The sequence below is a fragment of the Neomonachus schauinslandi genome, chromosome 4 (genome assembly GCF_002201575.2).
Source record: "Neomonachus schauinslandi chromosome 4, ASM220157v2, whole genome shotgun sequence".
Classification (NCBI taxonomy): Eukaryota; Metazoa; Chordata; class Mammalia; order Carnivora; family Phocidae; genus Neomonachus; species Neomonachus schauinslandi.
The window spans coordinates 75631372-75643918 of record NC_058406.1 but is presented as its reverse complement, the minus strand read 5'-3'; the positions used below and the strand labels follow the sequence as shown (position 1 = coordinate 75643918).

General features: G+C 42.9%; 1 protein-coding gene across 3 annotated transcripts in view; it reads left to right on the top strand.

The window, feature by feature from the left end:
* TGFBR3 (transforming growth factor beta receptor 3) overlaps nt 1-12547 on the top strand; it is a 198592-nt gene that overhangs the window by 165303 nt on the left and 20742 nt on the right. For all 3 annotated transcript variants that reach the window (XM_044914557.1, XM_044914556.1, XM_044914558.1), the window contains 2 exons: nt 1551-1850; nt 4757-4877. In XM_044914557.1, the coding sequence (XP_044770492.1) occupies nt 1551-1850; nt 4757-4877 (421 nt within the window). The remainder of the gene's footprint in view (nt 1-1550; nt 1851-4756; nt 4878-12547) is intronic.

Here is a 12547-nt window from a genome sequence, read left to right as displayed (position 1 = left end):
CTTTCCGAGATAAAATATCTTATTTTTCAGAAATATTGGCAAAATAATGATGTGTGAATATTTGCAGACTCCCAAACACTACTTCCTAGAAAGATTTCCCACCAGGTGTTCTCCCAAGGCCACATCGTGGGTTTGGTTGAATCAACCCTGTGGCTACAGTGAAATAGTAAAGAGAAAATGGGCTTGAAGTTGGAAGACTTGGGTTTAAGGCTTGGTTTTATCCAGTGCTTCCCAGGTAGGATTTTGAACAAGTCGTCTATCCTGTATGTTCATTTTTTCCTCCAAAATGGAGATGAAACTATTTATCTCACCATCAGAGGGATTGAACTTTAAAGCACTACAGTGACATAATGACAATCACCTTCATTGCTGAGTGTCTTGGAGTTACCACGGAGGGATCTTTCAAAATAGTGCTGTGTCCTCAGAGCCCCATGCGCTGTCAGGGGTTTCCCCTGGGTTCTCAGGATGGAAAGTGTGTTTATATCTCCACGCCTTTTGAAAGGCTTCTGGGGCTATTGGCTTATGGTTAAGGACTAACTTTATTTCTAAAGTGTTTAAGTTTATTTTGATCCTAGGTTTAGGCAGGGAATGAAGCATGAGGGGAAAGGCAGTTCACGCAGCGATCCATGTGTCACCAAATGGAGAATCCACTCTGGTCTGGGAATTTTAGCTGAGTTCAGGAGAGTTGAGGTTTGAATTCTGTTTATACTTGGCCAAACACCACTTCCTGTTTCTAAAGAAAAGAACCTTAGCAAGTTTGGACAGAGCCCATACGAATGTTTTGTAAGAGGGAAGTATAATGAGTTGGAAACATTTCCAGATTAGATTTCCCTTAAAATACCCTTGGGCTTAAAGAGTGAAGGGAGAGTACTTGGCAAGGCCTGGTTTGGACCTGTGAGCAGCTAGGACACTTTGCCAGGCTTGTGATCGCCACCAGATTACACGGTCCCGGACACCAAAGCCCGTAGGCCAGCTCTGCCTGCTTGCTATGAAGCAGGACTTGAGATGAATCTGCAGTTTTACTGCAAGGTTTTAGGCTCATTATGACTTGTGGCAGTTTAGAAGTTCAGTCCTCTCTGCCTAGGTTAAATAGATTCTGCCTCTGTACTTTATTTTTCGAGCAGCTTTGAAAAATAGCTTGCTTTACAGGTGGTACCCTATTGAGACATGACACAGTATTATGACATTAGGTGCTTTGCCTGTTGGTGCTTTGTTTATTTTGGAAATCCACTTTAGGTGCATGCTATGCTTTTATTTTTATCTCCCAGAGGACTTATGGGAGGTTGAAGAGACTTAATTCATCTTGTATTAGAATCTTCCAGACTGGCATTTGAACTAAATAATTCACTGTCATCATCCATACCAAGTTTAGATGGAAAACATCTTTTTTCAATGAGTATATATTACTTTTGTAATTAGAAAGAAGACTTATGTTATGAAAATAAAGCAATGTCCCTCATCAGAAGCCCCGTGTTGACATGTTACCCTTGTGCCTAAAGTAAAAGTGAGATGCCAACTTGGATCTCATTGCTCTTTCTGTTCTTTTGTAGGTATCTGTTACTAAGGCTGACCAAGAATTGGGATTTGCCATCCAAACGTGCTTTATCTCTCCATATTCAAACCCTGATAGGATGTCTGATTACACCATCATTGAAAACATTTGTCCTAAAGACGAATCTGTGAAATTTTACAATCCCAAGAGGGTGCACTTTCCTATCCCACAAGCTGAGATGGACAAGAAGCGATTCAGCTTTGTGTTTAAGTCCATTTTCAACACCTCACTGCTCTTTCTACAATGTGAGCTCACGTTGTGCACCAAGAAGGAAAAAGACCCCCAGAAGTTACCTAAGGTTAGCGGGCCTTCATCCATCTCTGTGTTATTTCGACATTTTTAGGTGAGGCAATGACCTACCGGAGAAGTTTAATCACGAGTTATTGCAGGTTGAGGTTTTTGGTTTGGGAACTGCCCAATTGAAGTAATAAAATCTGTGTTAGCAGGGAACCGTGAGTTTTATGGAGTCTTAGAGAATAAATCCTGACAGTATGACTTTTTTTTTCCATGCATGCTACTTAGTAGTATCTCACAAATGATAAATCAAGACTGTTTTCCATTGAGGGAGAGGTCTGGCTTTATCTTTGCAATTCAGATAGTGTGCGGTGCCAAAAGTACAGAGAGCCGAAAGGACAAGTTCAGTGTGAGGATTAATTTTTCCAGGTCCCGCTGAGACTTGCGTTGCAATTGTTTTTTGACCTTCTCTGTGTGAATTATAAGGTTGACTTGTCTCAGGAGGACTTCTAAGGGAAACTAACAAGTATTTTAATTTTTCTCAGCTTCATATTTGTTCACCATGTTTGCCTCATATCCCTCCCCGTATTGAACCCAGTACATTCTGTTGCCACAACAGAAATCGGAACACTTTGACCTTGTTGGAATGGCCGTGTAAGGGGAAATCTGCAAGGTTGATGACGATACCTCATTAGTTGACCTTGTGCAAGAAAGGTGTCTTCTGCCATAGTTTTGTTTCTGTGATCTGCCATGATTTTTTATAATTCCGTATGGGCACTTCTTCTGTAATTATCTCATACAGTGTCAGGTGACTTATAAAACTTTTGTAGTCACATATCAGTCAGTGTCTAAAACTAATGATTGAGCAGTTATCAATAAATGTATGTGTGGAATTCTCTCTTAATATATAGGTTGTAAGATAGAGGTACAGAGGGAGGAGGAAAAATTACATTATTGGATAGATTACCACTGATCTGAATGCTTTACATTGTTATATTTCCCTGGGCATCCATTCCTCTGACAACACCAAAGAAAATTTTATACTACATATGACAGTGTAGCAAATCTGATCATAATCATTTGGGAGCATGAATGTATAAGATGATTCAGATTATGTTCTTTAGGTTGCTTTTGGAAACATTGATGCCTTAACCTTGTGGACATTCGCCTTCCAGGGACCACCAGTGGACTGTGGTAGAGTCATGCGGAAGCTGAATGCTTGGCTGTGAGACACAGCTGCTCCCTACAGCCAGAGGATGACTTTTAGGAGCTAGAGATCTAGGAGGGGAGGCCTGGCGGTTACTAGGGGTCTTTACTGTTGGCTTGTTTTTTTTTTTTTTTTTGGTGGCTTGGTTGTTATCTGTCTCTGAGCCTGGCCTAGCACCATCCGTAGCATGTTAGTGTGTGAATATTAATCCTAATATTTCCCTCCATAACATTCTATGGAGAGCTCTAAGTCCCAGTGGATGACATGGGATGTGAAGTCCCTATTTACACCCAAGGCACAAGAAACTGGAAAGGGCATGAGGACTGAGAAGGAAGGTCTGCTGCTTACTAACAAGACTTGAAGCAAGTCCCCTGACCTCTCAGAATCTGCATGGCTTCATCTGGAAGAGTGAAATAATAGTACCTGGCTTCCCTCGGGAGCAGAGGAACAAAGGAGACAGTAGATTTGACAACAGTCTGCCATTTATAGAGCAGTGGCTTCAGATGAGCTGTTACCACTGTCTTTGTGTTTACTGCTTGTAGTTAATATTTCCACAGTTCTAGTGACTTCTCAGATGATAACACAGAGCCAAAGAATCTTCTTAGGAGGAGTTCTCAAAGATCACTGAGTCCAGCCCGGCCCTTAGCTGATGAAACTAAGGCTGGAGTTGAGTATCTTGTCCAGGGTCGAGCTGTGAGTTGGACGTACAATCGTTGACCCTTACTTAAGTGAAGAACTGATAGCACAGTAAGAAGGCTTTTCCTAAAATGCAAATCTTTTCAATAATGAGGCCTTTCTACAGACAATCTGTTGTTTCCCTGTGCAAGACGCTTGTTGTGAAGGCCTTTCTCTGGGCTTTGAGGGAGAGGAAGTTGTCTTCTTATAATACATTGCTCAGAGCAGCAATGACAATAAAGCCAAAAGACTTTGCTCTTTTGTGATTTGAAATTTATTAGCTTTGGGGAATGGCTTGCTGTAGGCTTTTTAAAGGATAGATCTATTTCTTAACAACAAAAGCAAGTAGATGTCATTTACATTAGAGTTTCACCTATTGATGAGCGTAGGCAAGGAATAAAGTTATTTTAAAGAAAAAGGGACGGGAGTGTGATCATACTTTTTAAAAACAGGTATACCGAGCTTGGGCATGCTAATTCTAAGTTTGGGGCCTGAAAATAACTGGAAACAACTGTTCTCATGGTCCCCACACGTGGGTACAATTCCCCAGGGCTCCAGTTTGGAACACTGTAGCAGACGACCCTGGAAAGCGTCATTTTGAATGAGCCTATACCAGGATTTAAAAATCAAACAAACTGGACAACATGATTATCTTTTTGGACAACAAATGTAAAATCTGTCACTTTCATAAGGCAGCACGTGAAGTTTCCCACAATCACAAATCACAAACAGGAACCATTTATGTGAAGCCAGCTTGGTGAAGGGCCAGCACTCATATAGTTTCTTTACTTTTCAGACTAAATAACACTAAAACCTCTAGCTGTTTTGTGGGAAGATGGGGAAGAAAAGCAGTGTTTATAAGCCATCCAGTGATATTTGAATCTTCAAGTGCAGCTGAGACTATCCTGGGTCTGCCACTATATCTCCCAGATTATTTATGGTTCTTTGGAAAACACCCAGATCTCCTGTTTTTCTGTGGTAAACAGCTGTGAGCTGTCTGATAAGGGGCGCAGGACAACTGTGCAGGCCGAGCGGGTGCAGGCTCTTCAGAGTGACCCCTGACCCTGCTTTGCTCTGCCTCTCTGCAGTGTGTGCCCCCGGATGAAGCCTGCACCTCACTGGATGCCTCAATGATCTGGGCCATGATGCAGAATAAGAAGACATTCACCAAGCCCCTCGCTGTGATCCACCAGCAAGCAGAAGCTAAAGGTGCGTTTTGGGAGGCTCAGTCAGAGAATAGGGGCCTGAGGGCTGCTCCTTTTAAGAAGCTCCAGTATTAAAACAGTGAAAAAGAAGCAGTAGCTCAAATACTGTAAATCAAAGTACAGTTGTATTCAAAAGATACATTAAGGGCTAGGGTGCCTGGGGGGCTCAGTCGGTTAAGCATCTGGCTTCAGCTCAGGTCATGACCTCACGGTCATGGGATGGAGTCCTTAGTTGGGCTCCTCACTCAGAACGGAGTCTGCTTCTCCCTCTCCCTCTGCCGTTCCCCTCACGCATGCGTGCGTGCGCATGCTCTCTCTCTCTCATTGTCTCTCAAATAAATAAAATATCAAAAAAAGAAAAGGGGGCCAATTAGTAACTTTAGAAAAGGATTTTTGCCAAAGGAGCCTTTTATATAGTTGGGTCTGCTCTGCCTTATGGCTGAGTTATTAGTGATAGGTTTGCCAACGATTTCCTCTTTTAAATATTAGATCAAAGTTGTCCCTATCCCAATGTCACTCTCCCTTGCCATTCAAATATCTTCCTCAAGTATGGAGGGAAGCCTCCGAGGTCCTCCTCGCATGCCGGGATTGAACAGCCCCCAGCCCATCTTTCATGATCTACTAGCAGTGTTTGTGCTGAGTACAAGCAGTCCCAGGGCTGTGTCCAGATCGCAGATGCCTTGTTGCGGGGGGAGGGTGTTGTGTTTGTGAATACCATCCATCTTAGGTCAGAGCAGAAGAAAGGTTGAGAACTACTGTCCAAATGCATATTTATAATTCAGGTTTCAGAATTGTACACAGTCACATTTGTTGCTTGAAGCCAAGGGTGCCTCTTCCTACACACATAGGAGCATTCAGCAGTCTGCACTTTCTTGTAGGAGAAAAGGAAGGTTGCCGTCCTAGGAGATGTGGCCTCAGGTGGCCAGGCAAGGCAAAGCCAGACCTAGTGTAGGCCAAGTCAGCCAAACCAATAGAGAAGCAGAACTGGGCTCCACGGGGGTGTTAGGAATGGACCTGAGGCCCTGTGGACTGTGGAGAGCATCTGATGGGACGGGTATCACAACTGAAGGGCACAGATGGGCAAGAACACATCAAGCAGCTGGCAACATCTGGGGGGGATGGAACCAAAGGCACATTCAGGCTATCTGGGCAGCTACATTTGTCACTAAAAACAACCTATGACTACCTAGAAACATTGTCTAAGGGTGCCAAACTAAGAGAGGTCTGGGAGAGTAAAAGTGGATTCCTAGCCTCTGGGGTTAGATATTTTGGGGCTAGGTCTCTGGGCCTCCTTCCACCACCCCAAGGGGCAGAGGAGAAACACGGCACTGGAGCCTTGATAAAAGCCAGCAAGCATCCTGTCTCCAGTTGGTGAGCATTGGCTGGGAGACCTGCTGGGTGGAGCTGCTACCACGCCTCGGCTTGGGGGCAGCCCTGGGATGGCCTTTCTGATCTAAGCACTGTTGGATTTGGCAAGGCCAGGCAGCAGGGGCTAATAGAATAAGCACACAGCACCTAATAGAATGGATGCTGTCTACTTTGTTCTTTGGTGGAGTGACCTTTGTGAAAATAGCAGTGCCATTCTTGCTGACATATCTGGTGGTGGCATCTGCCCTTTTCCTAGGGGCATGCTCACTTTGGAAAGGCAAGAGAGTATAGTGGGGAGGGTGTGGCTTAGAGTCAGGAGCCTGGGGCACAACTCTTTCCCTGCTAACTGGGTATGGGACTTTGGAGATCTCTCCTTCTGTCCTTGACTTTCATTTTCTATGTCTGGGAAAGGAAGGGTTTAGACCAGATGGCTTCCAAAGACCCTTTCAGCTGTAACACTCAGCTCTACTGTTTGAAGAAGCCAAATAGATGTTAATTCATTTCCCAGTCATCCCGAAAGGGGTGTGAAACATACATAGTAGATGTTCATTAGTTCTTCAACACCTTTTGTTGTTGCTGTTTGTTTTACTTTGACTGATTGGTTTTCAACCATTTTATTTTATTTTATTTATTTTTTATTTATTTGACAGAGACAGACACAGCGAGAGAGGGAACACAAGCAGGGGGAGTGGGAGAGGGAGAAGCAGGCTTCCCGCCAAGCAGGGAACCCGATGCGGGGCTCGATCCCAGGACCCTGAGATCACGACCTGAGCCGAAGGCAGTCACCCAACCGACTGAGCCACCCAGGTGCCCCGGTTTTCAACCATTTGAAACAGTGTACCAGCCACAGTCCTTCTTTAAATGGATTGCCCAGGAGCACCTAGGTGGCTCAGTTGGTTAAACATCCGACTCTTGGTCTCAGCTCTGGTCTTGATTTCAGCTGAGGTCTTGATCACAGGGTCATGAGTTCAAGCCCTGCATTGGGCTCCATGGAGCCCACTTTAAAAAAAAAAAAAATTGTTTTGTGTTTTTTTAAATTTATTGCCCAAAGAGTTCCCTGTTTATTGGGTCCAAGGGGAGGAAATAAGTAAATTAATTGGGTTGCAAAGTATATCACAATCGGGCAACAGCTGGCTGCATTTTGTACTGTGAAAGTGGTTTAACAATAACAACCGCTACCTCATACTCCATCTGTTACTCTTACCTATTTCCAGAGATACAGTTCTGTGGGTAACTGATGGCAGCAGCCTGCTTTTTTTTCTATGCCCGACAATAATTGGGCATTAATACTGCAGTAGTATAACTTCTAGTAATTCATTCATGCTTCTTTTAAGTTTGGTGGTATTTTTCTAAGTAATTCCTCTTGTAAATTAGGTAGTTACTTTTATTTAAACTTAGTGTAATTATCCTGAAAGTTCAGTGTTCTTTTACATAAAAGTTCAAGAGGAAAGTTTTACCAAATATCAAAGCAGTTTCACGAGAGTAGCTTTTAGTGGAGAAACGTGCAGTGAAGAAAGTTCATTGCTTAGGTTTGTTAAACAAATGCAGGTTAGACTATAGGCCAGCTTCCCAGGGGCTGCGTGCAAATGTGCGTTCTAACTGCACTGAGTGGGGTCGGTTTTCTGGCAGTTTTCAGCTCTGTGAGTGACTCCTCCCACCTTTTATGTTTATTTTCTTTTGACTCTGGAATCATTTCTCCATGAGGCAGGCCACTGGAGTCTGTGCTTTCCCTCTGCCTCTCAGTGAATTGGAATAGTAACTTGAAGTGGGAATGTGACCATTTGCCTAATAGCATTAGTTTATTTGAATAATAGCAGGGTCATGATCATTCTTCCTGCCAGCTTTGTATGTTACTGTTGTAAGCCACAGATACTATGGTATCTCTGGAAGTATCTCTTACTGGAATGAATTTTAGGGATAAAAACTGCTCAAGCAGTGGGATGTTTCATTGTCCTCTTTTTTTTTTTTTTAAGGTTTTATTTATTTATTTGACAGAGAGAGAGAGGTAGCGAGAGCAGGAACACAAGCAGGGGGAGTGGGAGAGGGAGAAGCAGGCCTCCCGCCGAGCAGGGAGCCCGATGCGGGGCTCGATCCCAGGACCCCGGGATCATGACCCGAGCCGAAGGCAGATGCTTAATGACTGAGCCACCCAGGCGCCCTCACTGTCCTCTTTTAACCACACAGATACTCTTTGAAGGCTGTGCCGAAGTTCCAGGTCTCCATGGTCATTTGGTCCATCTTATTTTTCAACACTTGGGTTTTCTGGGGCAACAGCAGATAAAGTCTGTGGTTATTGGCTTCACAGCCAAGCAGAGAGCTGCTCTGTAGCTCCCAATACCAATGGCGTGGACGCATTTCAGGTGGTGTTTCTTCCTTCTGTGGACAGAGAGAATAGGCCAAGACTAAATAACTCTGGGTCCCTCCTCTGGGCCACCATTTTTAATGGAACTTGCCCGAGCCTCTGCAGCACAGAACCACCATCTCAGTCCCTTGGGAACCAGCACTGGGTTAACATTCTTTTGCTGCTAAAACGGTGCTGGTGGTGATGATAGTCGTAGAAATGACAACAATGATTATCTCACATTTACTGAGCATTTACTTGGTACAAGGCTCTGTGCTAAATGCTTTGTGTGGATCCTCGTATTTAATCCTCATAGCCCTTCTGTGAGGCAAGTATAGAGCAAGACTAAGTAACTTGACCAAGGTCACACCACATACAAATAAGTGGTGGATCTGGGATTCAAATCCAGGCACTTTGATTCCAGAGTTTGTGCCTTTCTAAACCCTTTGCCTTATGCTAGGTGGAGGTTGATTCTAGTTTTTAAGAAACTACAGGCAACATTGACATCTACCTCTTGACATCCTCTTCCCACCTCCTTCTCCTTTTCATGCCATACATATCACATTGGTGTTCAAGTTCACATCCAAATACTCTAATTGACTGTGAACTGAAAAGATGAAGAATTTTAGGAAAAAAGTCTGTTCTCCAGAGGGTAAGATGTTGGGAAACATGGAAGCTGTTTAAGAGAGTCTTAAAATTTAGAAGTTCTGTGACTTTGAATTGTAACTCACAAAAAAAGCCCAGAAAACATGAATACTTTATGCACATTATGGTTTATGGCAAAACAATTAAAATAGTTGAGGTAGTGCCATCCTGCCATATTTTCTGAACTATTTTGAAGTATAGGCATGTTAGTGCGGTTTGCTTTGGATGCTGTGACCATTTTTGTGGCATTTGAGAACAGTAGGGCTTACACAATAAAAATGGCTATACCACGTCAGTGATAATTTTTTGCGAACGGTGAAAGGGAAAAGTTATCATTTTTCTGAAATTTAGGGCACATATAAAAAAGTGAGTGAGAAAGAACAATAAACATCATCCCCAAACAGGCCATGATTTATGTACGACATGTAATTCTTAGCAAGTTAAATGTTCAAAATACTGAATTTCCACTACATAACTTTTCAAAAATAAGTGTGCTCGGGACAGCACCTGGCATATCATGGGCACTCAGTAAATATTAATTTCCTTTCCTTCCTCTTAACCTCTCAGCCAAACTAGGTTTTTGGGGAGAGTAGGGGTGGACGGGGAATGAAAAGGAAAGTTGTGAACGTCAGTTGGAAGTTAATCCAAGAGAGGCATTACTTTTTGGAACACACTTGATTTTTCCAGAACAAAAATACTCTAATGCACCCAGCCAGGTTTTGTCCTCAGGCTGAGGTAGAGATGAGGAGAAGCTGAGGAGAAAGATGGTAGAAATGCCTAATGGACAGACTAAGTCATTCAGTCTTCATCCAAGGGAGAGGGGTATCATAGGGACTTTTTACTTTGGAATATATATATATATATCTCAACTATATACAAAAATAGAATAGTAGAATGAAGTCTCATGAATCCTCCCTCTGGTTTCAACAACTACCCATTTATGGACCAACTTGTTTTATCACTTTCTGTCCCTAGATTGCTTTGAAGGAAATCCAGACATTTCATCTCATCCATAAATATTCCAGTATGCACCTCTAAAAGTTAAGAACCACCAAAAGATCGGGGTGCCTGGCTGGCTCAGTTGGTGGAGCATGCAACTCTTGATCTCAGGGTTGTGGGTTTGAGCCCCATGTTGGGTGCGGAGATTACTTAGAAAAAATAAAATCTTAAAAAAAAAAAAAAAAGCTCTTGGGTAAGGAACCAATGATCAGATCATTTAGGAAGACTACCCCGAAAGCAGCATGAAGTTTGGTTTTGGGGAGATGTACACAGTAATAAGATACAGATGACAATTACGGCTATTCCAAAAAATGTTTATTGGTACCTATTATATGCCAGGCATACAGTAAACACATTACCCTGTCTGTAAGGCCTTTACAGTGTCATACAGGGGTTCACAACCTTGACTCTGTTGATGCTTTTGAGCTGGATAACTCTTTGTCGTAGAGGGCTGTCCTGTGCATTGTAGGATTTTGAATAGCATCCTTGGCCTCTACCCACTAGATGCCCATAGCCAACCCCTGCACTACCCATTGTGACAACCCCAAATGTCTCCAGACATTTCCAAATGTCCTGGTGGGGTGCGGGGTGGGGGCAGAAATCACCCTAGATAAGAACCACTGATCAAGTGGAAGGGTGCAGATAAGTGACCAGGCAATTGCAGTGAATGCCATAAATATTGAAAGAACCCAGAGAAGGGGATTGTTTATAGTGAAGTTAATAAAAACTGTATGTTAAAAGAGATCTGCACAGAGGCCTCTCTTCATCTCCCTATCTCTGCCTCTTTGCCAAACACCAATAGATGTGGGTACCGAGTAGGCACCTTGTTTCCCTGCGGGCCTGCTCGATCCTACCATGTTTAGGAGAACTGAATTGAAAGCTGGAAGCTGAATGCTGTGGTCAGTTACTCACGCATAACCCCAGAAATATCCCATCTATGAAAACCATGCCTAACCATCTGAGGAGGGAAATCTGGTTCTAGAGGCACACCGAAATTTGCTCAAGAGTATATGAAGAGATTTAATTCAGAATGTCGATTATAGTTTGTTCTTTCTGCAAATAAATCTCTATTGTTAACATTCTCTTTGCAACAATAGCAAGGGTTCCTTTCTTAACAATTTTACCCTTAAACCAAAAGTAAATATTGCTGTGTTCCCCTGTTTTCCTTTCAGCATGCCAGCTCGATTATAGGGTTCCGGTGGAGATCAGACTCCTTTAGTCATACACAGGGGTTATTGGGAATTTTTGGAACAAAAAAGAGGATACAATCCTATAACCTTAGTGCTGCAGCTTGTACTTGTTATTGTTTATGGAGGAACTTCACCCAGGGGAAATAAGCAACAACTGTTTCTATTTAGCGCTGAGAGAAGTCCCCTATTTGGGGTGGGGGAGAAGGATTAGATCATAGCATAAGTCCATTAAGAATTTTAAAACAATGCCATCCATCACAGAGGCCTTGCTCTAAAACCCACATTCTCACATGTGAGGTCTCCTTAAGGGAGAGTCATTATTTAAAACCACTTAGGGATTCTGAGTGACAAAGTTCAGCCATGGGTGGTTGATTGGATGGAACTCTTCCCAGAAGTGTGTATATTTCTCACATGGTGAACACTATAGAGACCTTTAAATGCCTTTGGACTTAGTTCAGTGAATCCAACCACTGCTTCTTGGAAGTAGAATTTTGTGGTTAGATACCCCTACTTCATAGGGTTCTCGAGAGTTTAAAATGAGAAAATCTAAGCGAAGGCTTTTTGTCAGTTGTAAAACACCACACACATGTATAAATGGAAGGCGTCACCATCATTATTTTATCTCTGCCACTAGGCTGATGGGACCAAACCCACTGGAGACAGTCTCTTGTGTTATTTTGTAGTTGGTGAGTGTTATGCATACTGAAATATATTTTCTTAAAAAAAAAAAAAGAGATTTTCTTAAAAGCTTTCACAGTTATTTTAATTTTAGTAATTTTATTTAAGTACAACCTGCGCCACCACATTGCACAACTCTGGGGGGCACCATTCCATTGTGGTGGCTTTGCTTCATCCCGTAGCATTCCTTCCCCTAGAGCTGGACCCGAGCACCCCATGCTGCAGGAATGTAGGCAGCCCAGCTGAGGTGGTTAATCCTGAGAATTTACAATCCTATGTAGCTTCTTTATTTTTATAAACATGACCTCAAATGCTGCTGGTTTGGTCAGTTTTTCACAATTTCTTTTGCTCCACTGTGGATTCCAACACAAGGTATGTGTTCCTTCTTCACTGAATGAAAATGGAGACGAAGAGAGACGCACTAAACACTCACCACTTGCCACTCGAAAGGGC